This window comes from Labeo rohita, chromosome 23, assembly GCF_022985175.1.
Source record: "Labeo rohita strain BAU-BD-2019 chromosome 23, IGBB_LRoh.1.0, whole genome shotgun sequence".
NCBI lineage: Eukaryota > Metazoa > Chordata > Actinopteri > Cypriniformes > Cyprinidae > Labeo > Labeo rohita.
The window spans coordinates 27624174-27648071 of record NC_066891.1 but is presented as its reverse complement, the minus strand read 5'-3'; the positions used below and the strand labels follow the sequence as shown (position 1 = coordinate 27648071).

General features: G+C 35.3%; 1 protein-coding gene across 2 annotated transcripts in view; it reads right to left on the bottom strand.

Annotated features, from left to right (window-relative positions):
* Positions 1 to 2762, bottom strand: part of hdac7a (histone deacetylase 7a) — a 129607-nt gene extending 126845 nt beyond the window's left edge. For both annotated transcript variants that reach the window (XM_051096163.1, XM_051096164.1), the window contains exon 1: positions 2711 to 2762. In XM_051096163.1, coding sequence (XP_050952120.1) covers positions 2711 to 2747 — 37 coding nt within the window. In that variant the 5' untranslated portion in view covers positions 2748 to 2762. The remainder of the gene's footprint in view (positions 1 to 2710) is intronic.
* Between the last annotated feature and the right edge of the window lie 21136 nt (positions 2763 to 23898).

The following is a 23898-nucleotide window of genomic DNA, read 5'->3' as shown; positions in this document are numbered from 1 at the left end:
AAGAGGGTTTATCTCAATCCACAGCTGTTAAATATTGTATAAATGCAAGGGGGGCCTCAGAAAGCATATGAGTTTCATTTCGGTCATTGAAAACAACAACATGCGTCATTATGAATGGCATGGCGAGCAGAGAGAATGTGGTTATCATTAAAATGACTAAACACACAGATGAGTGTTCTCCAGAGGCCAGGATACACACATACACTCATATGAAGCCAGATAAGAGGACAGATACACACACACACACATACACACACACTTTGAGGGGAAAATTCTTTAGATACTTCCTCTAAGTGTATTAGAGAGACTCGCTGTTCTGATACTCGGTGATATCATACACACTGCATTGATTACAGCGTTACGCAGTTTGATCAATGAAAACATCCTTATCGCAGTCTGCCATCACTTCAGAATCTAACAAACCTTTCCGCATTACAGTGCTTTTGCATAACACATTTTTATGTCATATTTAATTATATTTGCTATTCGGTTATTCTCTGATGTTCTGAAGCAAAACACATTGCAGACAAGACTTTCCCCTGCTTTTATATTTGAGAGGTTTTTGATATTTTATTGAAAGTGAAAGGGCGGAAATTTGTGGAAAAATAGAGAAGCTTTCGAATAAGATGGGATATGTCAACCTGTAGCTCCTCCATACGTAGCTCAATGTGTCTGAAGCATATGCACTAACCGCTAGGCCGCAATTCAAACAACTTCTGATGTTTCAAGCTGGAAAAAACTAGTAAAACTATGAATGTTTTACATTTGCGCTAATTGTCTCTAACTATCCCAAACAATTCAAATCTGGGTCGTGTTTTCTAAACTCACTGCTGACAAACGTATTTAAAACACTCAAACCAAATCAAACCCATGACCCATTTAATGAAGTAGTTCAGCTAAAAGACACTTTTATCATTTACACACCCTCATGTTGGACCTTTATACTGGTAGGTTTTTTGTGGAACATAATAATAGTAGTATAATTGTTAAATCAACATTTGTTGAATAAAATAATCATTGTTAAATCATCACATAGATCATAAGCGCAGGCTCTCAAATATCAAATATGGTGCCTACACTGAAAAAAAAATGTTGTAGGATTTACTTTGAATCAATTTTTACCAATTTTTACCGCAACTTAGTTTAAAAATTTAAATTAGCTGCAAAATTTACTTACTCTTAGGTCATCAAAGACGTAGATGAGTTTGTTTCTTCATCAGATTTGGAGAAATGTAGCATTACATCACTGTAATCAGAGTCCAAACAGCTGATAAAAACATCATAATAATACATAAGTAATCCGCACCACTCCAGTCCATCAGGTAATGTCTTAAGAAGTGAAAAACTGTGTGTTTGTAAGAAACAAATCCATGATTAAGATGTTTTTAACTCAAACCCCAATTAAAATATAAAACCATAATCCATAATATTGTTTTCTTCAGGGTCTCTTACATAAATCAGGAAAATATGGACAGTTACAAGTGAAAACAGTACAAAATTGTGTTAAACAAATACAGTTTTATGCGGAAGTTTGCAAAACCCTTGCAGGATTTGTGAAAATGTGAATAATGTTAACAAAAAAAGAGGGATCATACAAAATGCATGTTATTTTTTATTTAGTACTGTCCTGAGTAAGATATTTTACATTGAAGATGTATACATATAATCCACAAGAATTTGAGAGCTGAAATTATTAAAATAACCCCTTGCAAAAGTTTGGGAATGCTTGCTTCTTAATACTGTGTGTGTTTACTTGGATGATCTACGACTGTTTTTTTGTTTAGTGATAGTTGTTCATGAGTCCTTTGTTTGGTCTGAACAGTTAAACAGATTCTTCAGTTTTCCAGTATCTTTTGCATATAATATATTTTCCTTCTGGAGCATCAGTGAATGTTTGAACCTTGTGTAATAGTTGTGTTTGAGTCCCTCAATTGTCCTCAGTGTGAAAAGATGGATCTCAAAACCATACAGTCATTGCTGGAAAGGGTTCAAATATGCAAAAGATGCTGAAAAACCAAAGAATCTGCAGGACATGGAGGAACAGGGCTCAGTTTAACTGTTCAGAACAAACAAGGGACTCATGAACAATCAACAACAACAAAAAGGTAGTACTCAGGACAGTACTAAATAAAAAATAAAAAATAACATGCATGCATTTTGAATGATCTTTCTTATTTTGTTACAATTATTCACATTTTTACAGATTCTGCAAGGTGTTTGCAAACTTTTGCATAAAACTGTATGTGGGTGGGTTTTGATATGAGGGACAACAGGAGATGAACTTTTTTTTTACTGGAGGAAGCATTATTATGGATTATAGACTATTTTTGCAAAAGTGGATTATTGTGATGTTTTTTTTTATCAGCTGTTTGGACTCTCATTCTGACAGCACCCATTCACTGCAGAGGATCTAGTGGTGAGCAACTGATGTAATGCTACAGTTAAACAAATCTGATGGAAAAAAACACATTTATCTACTTATTGGATGATCTATGAGTTAGTAAAATTTCTGGAAATTTTCATTTTAGATTAACTGTTCCATTTAAAATTTTGAAGTAAAAAGAATGAAATAGTATTTTCTTATAAAAGGTAGCCTACTGCAATCATCTTTATTTACAACTTCAAAAAAAAATCATTTTACCAGTGTAGTCCAGGTTCAAACCATATTCAATATTTGACATTGATGTTTGATCAATTTGATGTTACTCACCCTCATGTCGTTCCAAACCCACAAGACCTTCGTTCATCTTTGGAGTGCAAATTAAGATATTTTTGATGAAATCCGAGAGCTTTCTGACCCTAAATAGACAGCAACACAACTGACAAGTTCAAGGACCAGAAAGGCAGTAAAGAGATCAATTCAAATAGTTCATGTGACATCAGTGGTTCAAGCGTAATGTTATGAAGCTGCGAGAATACTTTTAGTGTGCAAAGAAAAAAAAACAAGATGACTTTATTCAACAGTTTCTTCTCTTCCGTGTCCATCTTCAGTGTGTTCACAAGAGTAACACGACACATGCATTCGGTCCTGCTGACGCAAGAACCGGCGTTCTGACGTAGAACGTCCATCTCTCTTAGCTCATCATTTGCATATTCTGGATCAAATAAGGCTGGCCAAAAAATTGCAAGTCATCCTCTCTGTTGAAAATCTTCAGACATGTTTACGAAGACTGCCGCTTGTAAACACGGCACATCTGGGTTCTACGTCAAAACACCAGCTTCTGCGTCAGCAGCACCACACGCATGCATCGCAAAGACTGACACGGAAGAAAAAAAATAGCTGAAAAGTCTTTTTTTGTTATCTTTGTGCACAAAAAGTATTCTCACAGCTTCATAAAATTACAGTTGAATCACTGATGTCACATGAACTATTTTAACGATGTTCTTACTAACTTTCTGGGCCTTAAACGTGTCAGTTACGTTGCTGTCTATACAGGATCAGAAAACTCTCAGAGTTCATCAAAAATATCTCAATTTGTGTTCTGAAGATGAACAAAGGTCTTACAAGTTTGGAATGATAATTAATTAAAACTGACTTTTTAATGACAATAAAACAATGTTTATTGTGCAAATTTTGTCTTTAAAGAGTAAAGTTCACACTAATCTATCATTGTATAAAAAAGATCTGTGCTGTTAAGTTTTCACAAGGTTCTGAAATGACTTAAGAGTGCATAAATAATGACTAAATGATAATAAATTATTTTTGAGTGAACTATCCCTTTAACTTTTTAGGCACACGGCCAAGAGGTTAAAATAGTGCAGCAGTGTGCAAACAATACCGGGGCTTTTTCTGGGTCCGCGAACATCCTACGACCAACAATTTTATACCCATTTTGTTTTGTTTGTATATAATCAGATGCTTCCTTTTCCGACAATTCATCCAAGCACGTTCAACAATGAGAGGACAGAGATGGACAGACAGTCAGGAATAGAAGAAAAACAATGCAATGCATACACAACATCAGAGAGCAAGACTACATCCCTTATAAACATTTACCATGGTAACCACAGGGTCTGGAAAAGTACTGGACGGCTACGGCTCAGGCTTTTCAGGTTACAGTTCTTCACAGGCACGCAACTCTCATATTTTCTTCAAAATATGTAAAAGAAATAATTTTATGAACATAACAATTTCTGTAACTATAAGATTTTCAGAGGTTATCAAGGTATAATTTTGTAAGGGATACAAAGATGCAGCGACCAAAAGAAGAGGCGAGAAACCGAGACCCAAGTGTCTGTGTGGTCGGGTTGTTGGAACTGACTCAGTTCTGTTGAATGGCAGATCTAGCACAACTGTAACGTAATCCTTCAGCTAAACACACGGCACAACGAGAGAGACAAACAGATGCTCGGTCGTCTCTCTGGGGAGCACAGAGATGCTGGTGCAGATGCTCAGCTGGGCTCCGTTTCAACTATTTCCAACACCACTGACCATCAGGGAAACATCCTCCCTCAAGGATTTAGTGCGGGACACGATATTCTGATTAGCTAAATAAATGTGTGCTCAGAAAGATGAACTTCTGATACAAAGTGTTACTAATTAATCACAGTTAATCTCATATAATAAATTCAACTGAAATAATCATGAAAATATTTACACACTAAATCAACTGTATCTAGAATTACACTACCCTTTAAAAAGAATTGTGACGAGTTTCTGCATGTAATTATTCAAAAGTGAGAGTAAAGACTTATGATATTACAAAATAATTCTATTTTAAATAAATGCTGTTCTTTAGAACTTTTTGTTTATCATAGAATTCCGAGGAAAAAAATGCATCAAAGTTCTCATAACAATATTCAGCAGCACAGCTGTTTTCAACATAAATAAATAATCAGAAATGTAATCAGAATCAGAATGGATTATCAGAATGATATAATCAGAATGATTTCTGAAGGATCATGTGACACTGAAGACTGGAGTAGTGATGCTGAAAATGGCTTTGATGACAGGAGTAAATCACATTTTAAAATATATTCAAATGGAAAAGAATATTGTGAATTGTAATACTATTTATAATTTGTAATACTAATAGTACTGTTATAATGTATTTTTGATTTAATAAACACAGGCATTAATAAAATAAAATAGAAATGTCCAAACACATTTCTGAACCATAGTGTATATTTTAAATAATATTTGTATAATAGCAATGAAAATCTAAAAATAAATACATGTAACAATCTTTTTCTGAGCCAGTAACACCTGACAATAGCTTTATTAAATGGATTAAAAAACTTTAAAATCTAATTTTAGCCATTCAGCATTATCAGTCTTTTATTATATTTTATTAATACTATACTATGATATTATAATACTATATTATATTTTTAATATAAAACATTTTTATTAAAAAAAATCTTTTAATATAACATTTTTATAATTTTTAAATATAAAACTTTTTATATTTTAATATACATTTTTTATTATAAATATTTTAAACCACACTTATTTTAACTGAACAAACTGTACAGTTGAGGTCAAAAGTTTGCATACACCTTGCAGAATCTGTAAAATGTTAATTATTTTACCAAAATAAGAGGGATCATTTATTTAGTCCTGACCTGAATAAGATAATTCACATAAAAAATGTTTACATATAGTCCACAAGAGAAAATAGTTAAATTTATAAAAACAACCCTGTTCAAAAGTTTACATACACTTGATTCTTAATACTGTGTTGTTACCTGAATGATCCACAGCTGTGTCTTTTTGTTTATTGATAGTTGTTCACGAGTCCCTTGTTTGTCCTGAACAGGTAAACTGCTGCTGTTCTTCAGAAAAATCCTTCAGGTTCCTCAAATTTGTTTTTTTTTTTTTTTTTTTTTTTTTTTTAGCATTTTTGTGTATTTGAACCGTTTTCAACAATGACTGTTTGGTTTTGAGATCCATCTTTTCACACTGAGGACAACTGAGGGACTCATATGCAACTATTACAGAAGATTCAAACACTCACTGATGCTCCAGAAGGAAAAACCATGCATTAAGAGCCGGGGGGTGAAAACTTTTGGAATTTGACGATCAGGGTAAATTGAACCTATTTTATCTTCTGGGAAACATGTAAGTATGTTCTGTAGCTTCTGAAGGGCAGTATTAAATGAAAAAAAAAAAATATATATATATATATATATATATATATATATATATATATATATATATATATATTAAGAAAAATGTACACATCTTAATTCTTTTCAAAAGTTTTCACACCCCCTGCTCTTAATGCATTGTGTTTCCTTCTGGAGCATCAGTGAGTGTTTGAAACTTATGTAAAAGTTCTGTAAAAGTGTGAAGAGATAGACCTCAAAATTATACAGGCACTGCTAAAAAAAAGGGCTCAAATACACAAAAAAATGCTGAAAAACCAAAGAATTTGTGTGACCTGAAGGATTTTTCTGAAGAACAGTGAGCCATTTAACTGTTCAGGACAATCAAGGGACTCATGAACAACTATCACTAAACAAAAAAACAGATGTGGATCATTCAGGAACGAACACAGTATTCAAGTGCATGTAAACTTTTGAACAGGGTCATTTTTATAAATTCAACTATTATTTTCTCTTGTGGAATATATGTAAACATCTTTTATGTGAAATATCTTATTCAGGTCAGTACTAAATAAAAAATAACATGCATTTTGTATGATCCCTCTTATATTGGTAAAATAATTAACATTTTGCAGATTCTGCAAGGAGTATGTAAACTTTTGACCTCAACTGTACTATAAACCCCATTATATTAAATGTTATGCCAAATATTGTGCATAAGCCATTCACAGTTTCACAGTAGTATACACAGGAGATCTGCATGCAAAAATCATGAGCATAACATTAGCCAAAGGAAATGGGGAAAAACATTAGCAAAGCCTCAGGACTTTAAAAAATGGATGCTTATTCACCAGTCACTCGTAACTGGCAGCTATGTGAGTCGGTATAGCGCTGTATCATCATTAGTATTCTCCACAACCAAACACTCAGAACTGACTCGCAATATGGGGAACTGCACTGTGTACTGTTTTTATGAGAATATTTGCACCTTTTTTCCATTTTTGCACCAAATAAACATCACAGTGGAAGCAATTCATTCTTTGCAAATTCCCTCTATTGTTTGGCTAACTTGCAGAGACTTCTGCTTCAAAACAACATGGATAAACATGACAAGAGCTCCACTAGTCTCAAACACATTCTTCTGAGCCATCCAGTGCTAAAACAACTGTTTGGAGATCATAATAATCAGAATGACACCACACAGGACCAGGGCGTCGTCAAAAGCACCTTTATCCCGCAAACTCATTTTCATAAAAAGGAGAAAGAACAGAGAGGCTGCGATTGGTCACACGTTCTTATATCATCATCGAACTGTCTTGCAAATTGGGAGTATATGGAGAACCCATTTCCCCACCCAATTTTGGCAGGACCAAAGTGCAAAAATAAATAAAGTGAAGAAAAGCAGCAGAAATCTTTGACAGTGTGAGCTCGCAGGCCAGTGGGCGTCTGAAGGGAACATGCAGCTCATTGAGGGCCCCAAGTTAAACACGTCTGTTTTTTTGTAGGTCACCATTACGTCATGGACTTCACGGAAAAGCTCGGAAACGCTTTTCATCGTGACCTATTTTAGACGGCGACACACCTTCGGTGCATTCTGATGCGTTTCTCACAGCGAGCACCAGAGAAACGGCCTGAATCTGCAATACGCACTTACACTGTTTTATTTCATCTATTGATACCAGCTGCTGCTTTTCAAGAGTGCGGAAGCCCAGATGTCACTTATCAGCGGGAAAATGTGTAATGTGACTGAACTACCGCCTCCAGTTATCAGCATCCATCCCGTCCAATCAATTGCTTTCCGACAACTCAGTACTCATGCACGTTTGTTATATTTTTGTGTTGTAATGCCGTTTCTAAAAGGTGCTCCTCAAAGTACAGTTGAAGGGGTCATGAAATGGAGAACTGATGTCACATGGACTATTTTATCAATGTCCTTACTACCTTATGCTGTTGTCTATGCAGGGTCAGAAAGTTTTAATCAAAAATATCTTAATTTGTGTTTTGTAGATGAATGAAGGTCTTACGGGTTTGGAACAACATGAGGGTGATTAATTAATGACAGGATTTTCATTTTGGGTGAACTATACCTTTAAGTTCATATTGTATTTATACAATTGTGTGTATTGTGTGAAGAGTATGCACATTTTCTGAATGCACAAGGTACACAAATGACCTAAAGTACAGCATTTGCCAAAATTAGCAGGATATGACATGGAATACTGTATCCCACAATGCAATGCATTCAACCTGACCTTTATTTTTAATGTGATTAATGATATAATTGGACTACACTTGGATTAAAAATGCCAAATAACATTGTGAATTATTGCAAAAATGCCTTGGTAAAAAATAAATATACTAAAATGTAATTGAAATACATTTATTTCACACTTAGTATACTACAAATACATTTACATATTTATGTTCTTTAAAATATACCCTGCAATTGTACTTTTATTGTGCTAAATTGGAACAACTAATTTTGCACTTAATGCACTTTAATTGTCCTGAAGTCCAATTAAACATACACTGACGTATACTTGATTGTGCTAAAGTGGAACTACTGCAAGTATACTTGAGGTACACTTTCATGCACATCTTGCATTTATTCAAAGATTAAACAATCCTCATCAAAAGTGACATTAAATATGTTTTAGGCTTAATATTAAGAAATGTGCATTGTGCACAAGTAGTACACCAAATAAAGTTTAATTATAATTTTTAGTCTCAAGCGATATGTCTGTAAATATGTTAATAGATTTGAACTATACACTACCAGTCAAAAGTTTTTGAACAGTAAGATTTTTCATGTTTTTTAAAGAAGTCTCTTCTGCTCACCAAGCCTGCATTGATTTGATCTAAAATACAGCTAAAGCAGTAATATTGTGAAATATTTTTACTATTTAATATATTTTAAAATGTAATTTATTCCTTTAGAAATCATTCTAATATGCTAAATTGCTGTTCAAGAAACATTTATTATTATCAATATTTAAAACAGTTTAGTACATTTTTTCAGAATTCTTTGATGAACAGAAATCTAAAATAATCCAATTGATCTAAAATAAAAGGTTTTTGTAACATTATACACTATCTCTTTCAAAACCTTGGAGTCAGTATACCTTTTTTTTAATTACAGAAATGAATACTTTTATTTAGCAAGGATGCTTTAAATTGATCAAAGATGATGATAAAGACATTTATAATGTTACAAAATATTTCAATTTCACATAAATGCAGTTCTACTCAACAAAATTATACTCAGCTGCTTTCAACATAATAATAATAATAACAATAATGCAATTTTGAGCAGCAAATCAGCATATTATAATGATTTCTGAAGGATGATGTGACACTGAAGACTGGAGTAATGATGCTGAAAATTCAGCTTTGATCACAGAAATAAATTACATTTTAAAAATATATTCAAATAGAAAGCAGTTATTTTAAATAGTAAAACTATTTAAAAAATATCCTGTTTTTTCTGTATTTTGGATCAAATAAATGCAGGCTTGGTGAGCAGAAGAGACTTCTAAAAAACATTAAAAACCTTTTGACTGGTAGTATGAAATAAATGTATTTTAAATATATTATGTTTTTACTAGGGTAACTGGACAGCAATCGTTGAATTACGCAAGCAAAAAACTACTTCAAAAAGTCAGAAAAAAGTATACAGAGTTGGCTTTAACAGCTTTAACGAGGAAAAGAACTACAATCCCACAAAGCACTGCAAATGATATTATCAAATTAAAAAACAACTGATAAATAAAATAAATATATACTGATTCAAAAGTGTAATTCTATGCATATAGAAACAATATGACACATTTTTGGGAAAAAATAAGGTAAAATGTGAGTGGGTGGAGCTCTTTTGCAAATATTTGCTTGTTTCAATTGTCTGATTGGTGGATATTTGTTTGCAGAATCATATGTGAATGTAGTTTTCACTAGGAAATCCTTGATTATTTCACAAATAAAGTTGAAATAACAGTATACTGGCTGATTGTTTAAACAAAGCCTTATACTATCAATTAACAACTTCATAGACTAGATGAGTTATTAAAAAATCAGTTCCCTTATAGAGATAACAAATGGGATTTTTGACTTCTGGACTTTTGCACTAAATTGTATACGGTTTCATATACGACTTTTATAAAATAGTACACAGTCAGTATGCTAGTATTCCATCAATCAGAAGAACAGCCAATCAGAGCTGCTCTAGAGTTTAACCCTCACCATGGAAATGAGCTCATTTGACTACGGTAAATAAACATGCTCAGTCATTTGCAATTAGGGCACTAATTAGAGGCTAACTAGCAGAGGAAGTGGTAAGAGTGTTTCTAATTCACACGCTCAGCTTCAGGCCTGAGTCTGAGTCACAGGTTTCAGCTGGAAACCTCACATACCTTCATTTCCTCATTACTCTCCAGGTACTTATTGCTTCAGGATGTTTATCGGCGCTGTAAGTTCCCTAAATATTTCCTTGGTTAATATGGATGACTGAACGGAAACGGTGCCCTCTGATGAGCCATTTTGCGACTATTATTTTACCTCTGGAAGACACTGAGCATCTCATTTCGGAGATGTTAGAGAGTCAGTATACTGAGTTAACTCTTTCAGCACAATGAGTTAAGCTAAATACTATCACACACTTGACGAAAGGAATAGTTCACGCAAAAATAACACTTTTCTCACCCTCTGTTTGTCTTTCATGGAATAAAGTCGGTCATTTTGGATGAACTATTGCTTTAAAAAGCAGCATATCACACTTCTAGCATGGAACTGTTCCAAGATCTAAAATAGTCTTTGTTCTGTTTTGGGAACTTTCAACCATAAAAACCATTCAAATTATTTTTTTTTAGTCTCTTTCCCTCTCTCTCTCAGGGTCATTCTGTCCGTCTCTGATGAATGGATCCCTATGGGCTCTCAGAGGTCGAGTACTGACTTTGACCTCAGCAGGAGCAGAGAAGCACACAGGTCATGTTGACTTATTCTCCTCTGAGTACTACTAAACTACACCACATGCTGACCTTCTTACACACACACACACACACACTCATATGTCTGTGTAATATGTCTTGTTTAATTGAGGTTATATGTTCTATAAGCCTATGATATAGTTTGAACATCATGAAACCAGTCAATAACAAACTGCAAACTGCAAACGGCAAAAAAATTAATAAATAAAAAATAAATAAATAAATAAATAAAAATAAACATGGCACATTTCACTGTAATAATATGAAGGATTTTTTGAAGTCACAAGATTATATTTTTCTTAAAGATTTTTTTATGATAATTAAGCACATTCTTACAAGAAACATTCTTATTACTGTAATCTTGTTTTTTAGATGGATTTTTTTTTTATTAACGTAATTCATTTAAATTATTTATGCAGCATGATATTTGTTGTATAGCTTATTTAAATTTATACCCATTTAAATAAATAATTTTGGTAACACTTTAGCACAGGGACCAATTCTTACTATTAACTAGTTGCTTATTATCATGCCTATTAATCAGTGTTGGGAATGTTACTTAAAAAAGTAATTAGTTATAGTTACTAGTTACTTCTCACAAAAATTAAGTAATTACCAGGGAATGCTACTATTGTGTTGCTCTTTTAAAAATGTTTAAATATATCAAATAACTTGGATGCCCCAATATTAAATATGTTAAATGAACGAAATTTAAATGAAATTAATGAAATTTTTTGTTTACTTACCAGACTAATATAAGGAGATAATATCTGATATACAAATATAAAAATATAGAAATGCATGTATTATATATATATATATATATATTAATATATACATGTATTATATATATATATATATATATATATATATATATATATGAATTATATTTACAAGTATATGTATTTATTATAATTTTTATAGAATTAAAAAATGTGAAAAATAATATAACAGAAATTTTATAGAAAATAAAAATATTTTGTACATAACATATTTTTCTTAAATATATACATTAATTTGTGTGTCAGGAGCATTCACTCAGTATCATTATCTCATTTTTGACCGAGATGGCTTTTAGCTGGTTTTGCATCTGAACTCTTCATATATGAATGCATGTATGAATGCTGGATTGCTGTCCATGTATAAATGCATATTTGTCATGTTGACTGAACTTAGGACTGGTGGTGGTGCTTAAGATATTGTTGGTAATTTAGTTTTCCTATAAAAAAGAAAAAAAAATATACTGATAAGATAACAAAACTACTATGAATTCTACTTGTAGTAACAAAATGCACTAAGGATTAATGAGCTGTTGGGTTCATGAATATTAATCAGGTTGTCTGTGTCGCTCAAACTGATTTGCTGAAATCAAAACAGGGGTTGATAATACGTGAGCGCCAGCCAATGAGATTGCCGCTTGCGCGTTAGTTCCGCCTACTACCGGAGAAACCGGCAGTTCTTAAAAGCTGAAGAACTCCAAAGAAACTCCGTTATTTTGACAGGAAAATACAACAAAGAATATTATTTACATGTAGCATGTCAATTCTGCATGGTATAAGACTCTGTCGCTCTGTATCTTTCTTTGCGTGTGTGAGACAAAGCGACGGCTAGTCATGTGCCTTCACACTAGAGTTTACGGTTCGTCAAATACAGGTGCGCTGCGCATCCATACAGATCAACTGAAAATTAAAATTATAATAATATTATAATAGATTATAGTAACGCTGCATTTTATTGTCAGTAATGGTAATGGTGTTGTAACGGAGGAAACAGTAATTCTTTTGATTACTCGTTACTGAAAAAAATAACACTGTTAGTAACGCCGTTTATTTATAATGCCGTTATTCTCATCACTGCTATTAATAACATATTGGCTGTTTATTAATACATGTAAAGCATTTATTCTGCATGACCATATTTTACATCCTGTAAAAAAGAGAAAAAAACACAATTTGTTGAGTCAACTTTAAAATAATTTGTTACCCTGCTGCCTTAAAATTTTAGTTCAGTCAACTTGAAATGTTAAGTTGTACTAAGTTGAGCTTGATTTGATTAAACAAAAAATTGGTCTGTTAAACTTTAAAGCTGGGTTTGTTACACAGATGCCTTAAACTTTTTAAGTTGAATCAAATCAAATTTTTAAATTGTCAATTAGTACAACTTACCATTTTAAGTTGACTTAACTTTTTTTTTTTTTTTTTTTGAGTTACCTGAACTTAAAATGTTAAGGTGGCTGGGTAACAAATTATTTTAAGTTGACTTAACAAATTGTTTTTTTTTCTTACAGTGATACCCAATACTTAAACTTAACAACTACCTTACTAACTATTAATAAGCAGAAAATTAGGAGTTTATTGAGGCAAAATCATAGTTAATGGTTTATTAATAGCGAGAATTGAACCTTAAAATAAGTGTGACCATAACTTTAATAAAATGTTTGAATTAAACATTATATTTGATAGCAACTTATAATATTGGGGAAATAATTCAAAAGTAAAAATCTAGATTAAGCTAAAGAGTTTTTGCGGAGTGAAGAAAAACTGTAATTATCATTTTTCATTAGTAATGACAATGCAAAAAATAAAATAAAATAAAATAAAATAAAATAAAATAAAATAAAATAAAATAAAATAAAATAAAATAAAATAAAATAAAATAGGCCCCCAAAATTTGTTCTTTGAGTAAAATATTATTTCTTGTTAATTATTTAATTTTGGGTGAGATTTTGCATTTTGTGAGATTCACTCATTAATACTCCAGTGAATATTTCTTCCAATTATCTGAAGTGAACACACAAAACAAACAGCATTTTACTGTAATGCAGTGACTGTGGAAAATGTTGCCATATCTTGATATTTTAGAAAGTAGGCTGGTTTCTATAAAATCTCATCTCAGTGGAACCAGCAATAAGTGTAAACACACACACACAAAACATCCTCTTGAGGAAGGTCTTCAATACACACTCCAACTCTCCCTAACTTAAATGAACACACATTCACTCTCTCTCTCTTCCTGTCTGAGTTCTGCAGCTGTTTCTCTTACTCATGTTCTTAAATTCCTCCCAACTCTTGCTTTGCCAAAGTCTCTCTCTCTCTCGTTCTCTTCCGTGCCTCTTCTCACTCACTCTCACTCTCTCCAGTTGTTTGCTTTTCTTTCTACTCCTCTCTTCATCTGTGAGGGCGTGTAGTTGTAATAAGATGGGATGTGTGTGTTTCAGAGAGATTCCCTCATAATTACCGACAATGAATCCAAACATTTTTTACACCTCCTGTATGGCAACTACTGTATCTCTCGTTTGTATTTTTAGGTTATCATTCATGTCCGCGAAATCTTTACATATATATGTATATATATCTATCTATCTATCTATCTAACACAATACTGTAGTGTGTATTTAAAGAGACAGTTCACCCCAAAAACAGTGCTATGGATGGCAACAAGAGTTTGACGTTAAAAACATCTTAATGATGGATTTGTTTCTTAAACATGCAGTTTTTGTCTTCTCAAGTTGTTAACTGATGGACTGGAGTGGTGTGGATTACTTGTGAACTATTGTGATGTTTTTATCGGCTGTTTGCACTCTCATTCTGACGGCACCCATTTACTGCAGAGGATCCGTTGGTGAAAACATTACGTAACGCTACATTTCTCCAAGCCTGTTCCTGTGAAGAAACAACCTTATCTACTTCTTGGATGGTCTAAATGTTCAGCACATTTTTATTTTCCTCACCTGTTCCCTTAATGAAAAACAATCCAGAAACTGGATTGAAACCCAAAGAGACTCAAAGTGCTGCAAATGAATAGAAAACTGCTTACACTGAAATTGTTGATGAAATTGTTTATAAAATACAATGCAGTCCAAAGGCCTGAGACCATACTGAACATCTGGGATTCAAAATTGAATTTAAACTTGGAAATAAACAAAGGGTTTTTTAAGAATTTAAAACAAAGAAGCATTACGATGTAACATGAAGAATTAATATTTCAGATTCTGCACTATTTTTCTAGGTCACAAACAGTCAGTTTGTGAGCATGATCATAAGACTCTTTGTACAGATCTTTAAATGTTTTTTTTTTTTTTTTCCCACTGAAGATGCTTTCAAACCATATTAGAGAAAATGATCATGGTTTACACAAAATCTGGAAGAGTCCATTAAAACAAAAGCCATACCAAATGCATGCTAATACCATTGGGGTGGGGGGAAAAAAATCGATTAATGAATCACGATTCACAAATATCAAAATCAATTTGTCAGAACAAAACAGCAACAGCAACAGCAACGGAAGAGGAAAAACAAATACATCCTGCCCAATTACCCTAAGCGAAAGTGTTCAGAAAAATATTATATTAATTACTGATCTTTTGTTATTATGGGAAGTATTTGGAAAGGGACAGAAAATGAACAATGCATTCTACGGAGCCGCTAAAGGTACATGGTTAGCTGCTATAGCAGTAGCCTGTTACATTAGAGTAGCCTACATAATATATATTTCACTTACTGCGTTAACAGAGTAAGGAGACATGACTGATAGGACGATCTTGAATGATTTGCAGTTCCTGAGCAACACTGACAAACATATAATCTTGTAAAATGTGTGATAAGTAGGCCTTCTGTCGCTCCGAGTGATTGCGCAAGAGCGCATTCAAAAGCATTTTTCAATGCCCTGCATATTAATAGTGACTCCCTGATGCCCGCAATTTATATACATTATAATTACCCAAGGATCAAATTGTGAGAGAAAGCATTGGGTTTCATAGTACATGTCATTTCCTTTCTGAACATGGTATGACTGGATTCAGGCACATCCCTAATGGGAAGTGCAAAATATTTTTGATTTATTAGGAAGTAAAATACTTTATTTTATGGTTTCTTAAAGGGGTCATCGGATGCCCATTTTCCACAAGTTGATACGATTCTTTAGGGTCTTAATGAAAAGTCTATAATATACTTTGGTTAAAAATTCTCAATGATTGTGTAAAACAACACCCTTTTTACCTTGTCAAAATGAGCTCTGAAAAAATCATCTCATTCTGGTCGAGGCTGTTTTAAATGCAAATAAGCTCTGTTCGCCCCGCCCCTCTCTTCTCTCTGTGGAGTGACGAGCCTGTTTACTTTAGCCGCGTTTAACCGCTAAACTTGCTAACTAGTACATTATTAGGAAAGGCGATCACAAAGATTCATAGAAAAACCCTTATACTCACTTCTGCTGTAAGTGAAGCTGGATCACGAACGATTTGCACGAACACAGACGCATTTATGTAGATCGGGAGGCGCATTCCCTTCACAAACAAACGTAATCCACTATGTTCATTATTACATCCAGCAACACAACACCTCAATCACTCAATCGGAGATATTCTTGTCTAACTTACATCCCTGCTCCAGCATGGAAACAAAGAGGTCGGACTGTTACAGCTGATCTGAGGTAAAACGCTCATGTCAATCAACTATCGTGGGAGCGGCCTCTGTTGGTGTGACGCAACAACGACAGGCATCTGAGAATGGCTCAATTTGAAAAAGGGGTATTAATTAAAAACCACTGCAAGGATTTTTAACATTATAGGGTAGATTTGTACATACACTGCCAACACACACTAATGTTCAAACCACATGTAAAAGTGAACTTAGTATCCGATGACCTCTTTAAGTAGTTGCTTGTTAGCATGTATATTACTAGAATATTAGCCATTTATTAGTACTTATTAAGCACATATTAATGCCTTATTCTACATGACCTTATTCTACATCCCTAATCCTACCCAATACCTAAACTTAACAACTACCTTACTAACTATTAATAAGCAGCAAATTAGGAATTTATTGAGGGAAAAGACGTAGTTAATAATGAATAAGTGTTCCCTATTCTAAAGTGTTACCAAATACTTTTGCATTTCATGTCCAGTGTGCACAAAAATTGATGAAAAATTGTGAATTGTGAATAAACTTAATTGAAATAAAATTGTGAATCGATTTTTAATTGATTTGTGACCCCAAGAATCCATTTGAATCTGGCTGTGAGGTAGAGCTGGGAATCGGTTCCAAAAAGAATCAATTCCTCGATTCCAAAGGTTGAAATCGTACCCATCAAGGGGAATCGACTCCTCATTCAGAGCTGTTTTCAGTTCAACAAAGCCTATCTATGGGCCTGTTCAAAAATCAATCCAGAGGTTATTTTACAATGGAACTGGCTTATGTTGTCCACAATTTTGAGCACTGCATGACAGAATAGTTCATGATGTGACCGAGGGTCTTGATCTTATTTACATCTTAAATAAAATGCTATTTTTTTTAACCTTTCTATTGGAGCACACATCATTGGCTGAGAGCGCATCTGATTAACAGATAAAGCACAAGCTCTTATATCAGTGTTGTTGTTCATTTTCTGTTATTTTGTTTTGGTGTACAGTTCGTTAATTTTCTGCAAAGCATATGGTGAAGTAAACCATTCAGCTGAACTGTGCACATTTTAGACACTTTGTGTCTTGTTCATACAATAAACGCCACTGCTAATGCTGTGGGCTATTACTAATTTAATAATAATCAATCAGAGCTACAGAAATGCATTGTGATTTTTACAAATAACACTTCATATTAGGAGAAGGCTACTTTCTACAACCTTTATAGCCTGCAGTCATGGCGAATCAGGTTCCTCCGATCTAAAAAACATGAATCGAAAACAGCAGTGAGGAATCGAATCCTATCGACTTAATACTGGGCCATTTCATTATGATAGAAATGCTACAGACACTGTTATTTCTTGAATATGTGGACATTAAAACGTGTAAACTTTTATTTTGAAATCGCGATGAACAGTTAGCATGCTGAAAAAGATAATGATGTATTGTCCTGTGTTTGCGTAGGTTTGTAAATGATGTGAACCTCACAAATCTGATGAAATAGTGCACGTTACGTTCCCAGATAATCGTTATAATAAACCCAAACTCACAGCAATATGCAGAGATGGGGTTTGAGATGCTCCACACATGTAAATGATAACAATAATAAATGTAAATGATGGCTGCATTTACTGTGAACAGAGCCGCTCTGACAAGCACATACTTAACCTACACACACGTGAATAATTAAAGCGCATATATTAAACCTGCATCGCATATATTTATTTAATTAAATCGCTGAATTCTTAACAGCTTTATTTTGATTTTTAAATGGCTTTAATACATGGAATCCGCCGCTTCCGGTATTTTGCCAATTACTGGACACGGGCAAAATGCAATAGAGGATTTTTTAAAAAATAGAACACTCAAAAAGAAATAAGGAATTGTTGCAGGCCCATTTTATCACACTGCATTAAACAAAATGCAACACAGAAGCATCTTCACTTGTTCTCATATTGCTGGAGCCCCATGTACATAAGTTGGTGCACTCATGGCACCCGATATAGCTTAAGCTATATGTAGCTTGAACCTGTAGAGTATCTTTGTGCTCCAGCTGCAGAATCAGAGTCGGGCCACAATAACAAGTGCTCCACTTTCCCCTCTCATGTCAAAACTGTTGGACACACAACAGCTGTGTCCAGTAACACATTCCCGCCTTAAAAACACACACATGATTTCTCTCTCCCTCTCACAACATTTGTCCCTTTCCTCTCTGGGGCCCTTGTTTCTTTCTACTTTTTTATCCCCCTCTATTTTTAGTCTCATCTGTCCCAAACACACCAGAGAGAAGCACATATGCACTTTGACAACTGCCCTCCGTCCTCATAAATGAAGACAGAAGATTCTAGTCTAAAATTAACCCAAAGCCTCACACCTGTCCCAAACCAAAAGGACTAGTAAAACATTTAGCACGCCGTACAATCGTCTCATTAGTTGCCCATACAAATGTTGTATACAGTGAAACATGTAATACTAAGGAACTGGCACCATCTAAACATAAACATGTTTACTTATGGACAACTGGTAACACAAGTTTAGGGACCAATTCTCACTATTAACTAGTTGCTTAATAGCATGCATATTACTAATATATTGGTGTTTATAAAGCACATATTAATGCCTTACTCTGCATGACTATATTTTAGATCCCCTAATCTGACCTTAAACCTAAACTTAACATCTAACTTTCTAACTATTAATAAGCAGCAAATTTATTGAGGTAAAATTTATAGTTTATATTAGTTATTAGTGAAAATTGATCCCCAAAAGTGTGACTGAGAAACTTTGTCAGAAAAAACCTTTTTAATGGTAAATAAAATCTAGATGTGACCAGTTAAAGTAAAAAGGTTCAATCATATTGATACATGCAATTGACATCAATTATTTTTTTATCAACTATAAAATCAAGCATGTCATCAATAGTGTTTAATGTTTTTTAATGTCTGTCCAGCTTACAAAAATGTATGTTTGGTAGTATTTATATGTGATTACCGACTGTGCAAACACTAATGAGATCATGTCGAATTGTAGAGATCAAATAATCGTTTGTCTATAATGATGTAGTTCCTTCCCATTCCTCCGGACAGTGCGGTCATTATGGAAACTGTGAAACTGAGTTTCCATGATGAACACACTGTTCTGAGGAACGGGAAGGAACTACATCATAATAGACAAACGATTATTTGATCTCTATTCTCTATTTTTCAACATGATCTCATTGGTGTTTGCACAGTTGGTATTCACATATAAATACTAACACACATACATTTTTGTAAGATGGACCAATTAAAAAAGTTAAACACCCTGTAAGGTTTAAAGAATATTGATGACATAGCTAGGTTCGGGGTCGGATTAAGGGATCTAAAATATGGTCATGGAGAATAAGGCATTAATATGTGCTTTATAAACCAGTTGTCCATAAGTAAAGACCATTTTAGGACCAGCTTAAACCAGCTAAGAACCATCTTAAGCTAGCTCATGAGCAGCAAAGGACCATCTTAAACCAGCTCAAACCAGCATCCATGCTTCAAAACCTACCTAACCAGCATATGCTGGATTTTTCAACAGGGTAGAGGCAGTAAAACTCAGACAACTTTTTTCACACAACTACTTGCAGAAACCAGTCAGTATCTGGTGTAACCACCATTTGCCTCATGCAGTGCAACACATCTCCTTTGCATACAGTTGATCAGGTTGTTGATTGTGGCCTGTGGAGTGTTGGTCCACTCATCTTCAATGGCTGTGCGAAGTTGCTGGATATTGGCAGGAACTGGAACGCCGATCCAGAGCATCCCAAACATGCTCAATGGGCGACATGTCCGGTAAGTATGCTGGCCATGCAAGAACTGGGATGTTTTCAGCTTCCAGGAATTGTGTACAGATCCTTGCAACATGGGGCCGTGCATTATCATGCTGCAACATGAGGTGATGGTCGTGGATGAATGGCACAACAATGGGCCTCAGGATCTCGTCACGGTGTCTCTGTGCATTCAAAATGCCATCAATGAAATGCACCTGTGTTCGTTGTCCATAACATACGCCTGCCCATACCATAACCCCACCGCAACCATGGGCCACTTGATCCACAATGTTAACATCAGCAAACCGCTCACCCACACAACGCCATACACGCTGTCTGCCATCTGCCCTGTACAGTGAAAACCGGGATTCATCTGTGAAGAAAACACCTTTCCAAAGTGGCAGACGCCATCAAATGTGAGCATTTGCCCACTCAAGTCGGTTACAACGACGAACTGCAGTCAGGTCGAGACCCCGATGAGGACAACGAGCATGCAGATGAGCTTCCCTGAGATGGTTTCTGACAGTTTGTGCAGAAATTCTTTGGTTATGCAAACCGATTATTGCAGCAGCTGTCCGGGTGGCTGGTCTCAGACGATCTTGGAGGTGAAGATGCTGGATGTGGAGGTCCTGGGCTGGTGTGGTCACACGTGGTCTGCAGTTGTGAGGCTGGTTGAAACGACTTTGGAGACGGCTTATGGTAGAGAAATGAACATTCAATTCATGGCCAACAGCTCTGGTGGACATTCCTGCAGTCAGCATGCCAATTGCACGCTCCCTCAAAACTTGTGACATCTGTGACATTGTGCTGTGTGATAAAACTGCACATTTTAGAGTGGCCTTTTATTGTGGCCAGACTAAGGCACTCCTGTGCAATAATGCTGTCTAATCAGCATCTTGATATGCCCACATCTGTGAGGTGGATGGATTATCTCGGCAAAGGACTTCTAGACTTGGCGAACATCATGGACCAACATTTTTGTCTGTGAAGCCAGAATGTGATGTCCAAAAACAAAACAAAATCGTTTAGATTATTTTCTATATCGATATTAATAATCATTATTACAATATAAAGAGTGATAATCTGCAATGATTTTGTCATATTGCAGCCCTATGAGCTCCTGTTTTTTTACATGTACAATTTAGATACTATTTTAAAGTCTATTGTTATTGACAACAGTTTAAAATATCGATTAAAGTAATTGGTAAATTTAAGTATTTGACATTAAAGACAACATATGGTTTTTATAATAAAGAATTTTATCATTTTATAATAAGGTGATTTTAAAAATTGCCCTCACAAAGGTAAAAAATCCCCTAGACATAAATTCCAGGAAGGCAAATATTGCCCCAAAATGGCTGGCTCCAACCATAATCAAACACACCAGAGGCCTGTTTCATAAAAGACGCTATGAAAAGCAGGGATTAAAGTCCAAAACCTGACTTGAAATAACCTAACAAATCAATTGGGACTAAAGCTGTTCCATAAATGACAATTTAGGTTCATGCAATCTCACTAATTTGATCCAGGTTCAATGAGTCTAGATCATTGTGCACACTTATTCTTAAGCAGCCGTTAGTGTCAAATTGATCCACCATGGCAAACAGCGAATATATTTGTGCTGTTTAATGCATTTGAGACACTGTGTTTTCCTCATTGCATAACTGACGTGCCACATGTATATTCTCCATCTGTAAATGTTAGAAAGTCATGCAAATATAAATTTTGCTGTCAGGTGAGAATAACAGGAGTGAACTTGTGTGCACTAAACAGATGTAGCACAATCAAATAGTAGGGCAATTCTCTGTAAAATAATACGTTTTGCTAAAATATTTGTTGTTGGACAATATATGAGCCTTGTGAAGCATTTTAAACCTTCATATACAGTTGCAATCGAAATTATTAAAGCCCCCAGAGACTGCAGTACTAACAAATACAAGCTTTTCTGAAGATCCAGGACTTTATTAAAATTGCATCTATAACAGATTACTGGCATATTAAAAGTGATGATGTCAGTATATAATGTAAGATTTTTGAGTTCAACGATTGTCATAATTATTCAACCCCTATTCAACATTGTTATTTATTCACTTATTTGTATGGTGAGTGAACAAAATTGTCTTTAAACACAATAAAACCTTCAGAAACTTTATTAGAAAAGCTTGAGCTGTTACACATTAGCTTGAGCTGTTACACATACATATTGTTAGCCCATGTGCTGAAGTTGAGTAGCAAATATGACAAAGTCAACAGAGATCTCACAAAAGCTATAGAGAAGCTATAGAGAAGAAATAATTGTATTACTTTAGAAAGTCGAAATCTATATGTGTCAGGGGTTGTGTGCGGGAAGGAGGAGCAAGGACGGAGGAAATGATGAACATGTACTTTATTAGAATAATCCAAACCGGGAACAGGAACAAACTGGAACTGCAGGGGAAACCACACGCCAACAAAGACGGAAACTAACATAATACGACATTAACCAAGGAACAGAACCAAACTTATATAGTACAGCTAATTAGAGAGACAGGTGAAAGTGTTCAACCAATGACGACATAACAAGAAACGGAACAGGAAAGACCAAATAAGGACACAGGAGGGCAAAACCAACAAAACAGTCCATAGGGGTGTGACATTACACCCTGGAGGCTCGTGCAGGGGAGACACAGGAGGGAGAGTAGGGAACACCTCCAGGGCGGATCAGGGAGCACAGGGAGCCATGGCGGGTCAGGGAGCTCGGGGAGCCACGGCAGAGCATACAGTCCGGGAAGCCATGGCGGGTCAGGGAGCTCGGTGAGCCACGGCGGAGCATGTAGTCCAGGCGGCCATGGCGGATCAGGGAGCTCGGGGAGCCATGGCCAAGTATACAGTCCAGGCGGCCATGGCGGATCGGGGAGCTCGGGGAGCAACGGCTGAGTACACAGTCCGGGAAGCCATGGCGGGTCGGGGAGCTCAGGGAGCCATGGCCGAGTACACAGTCCGGGCGGCCATGGCGGAGCACACAGTTCATAAGGGTCGGCCCCCCCCAAAATTTTCTTGGAGGAAATTAGGGTATTGTCAGCCCGGGAAAGTACAGGGCTTAGGGGGCGCTGGCTCAGGAGGGCGCTCTGGAGGTGCTAGCTCACAAGGGCGCTCTGGAGGCGCTGGCTTAGGAGGGCACAGGCTCTGGAGGGCGCTCTGGCGGCACGGGCTCTAGAGGGCGCTCTGGCGGTGCAGGCTCTGCAGGGGAAACCACACGCCAACACAACGGAAACTAACATAATACGACATTAACCAAGGAACAGAACCAAACTTATATAGGACAGCTAATTAGACAAAGACAGGTGAAAGTGTTCAACCAATGACGACATAACAAGACACGGAACAGGAAAGACCAAATAAGGACACAGGAGGGCAAAACCAACAAAACAGTCCACAGGGGTGTGACAATATGAAGATTTCCAAGACATTCAAGGGGTCATCGGATGGAAAGTTCAATTTTACATGTTGTTTGAACATTAATGTGTGCTGTCAGTGTATGTACGCATCTACCCTATAATGATAAAAATCCATGCAGTGGTTTTTAATTAATCTGTAAAAATAATATTCCCTTTTTCAAATTGAGCCATTCTCAGATGCCTGTCGGTGTGACGTCACCCCACAGAGCCACTCCCACGATAATTGATTGACATGAG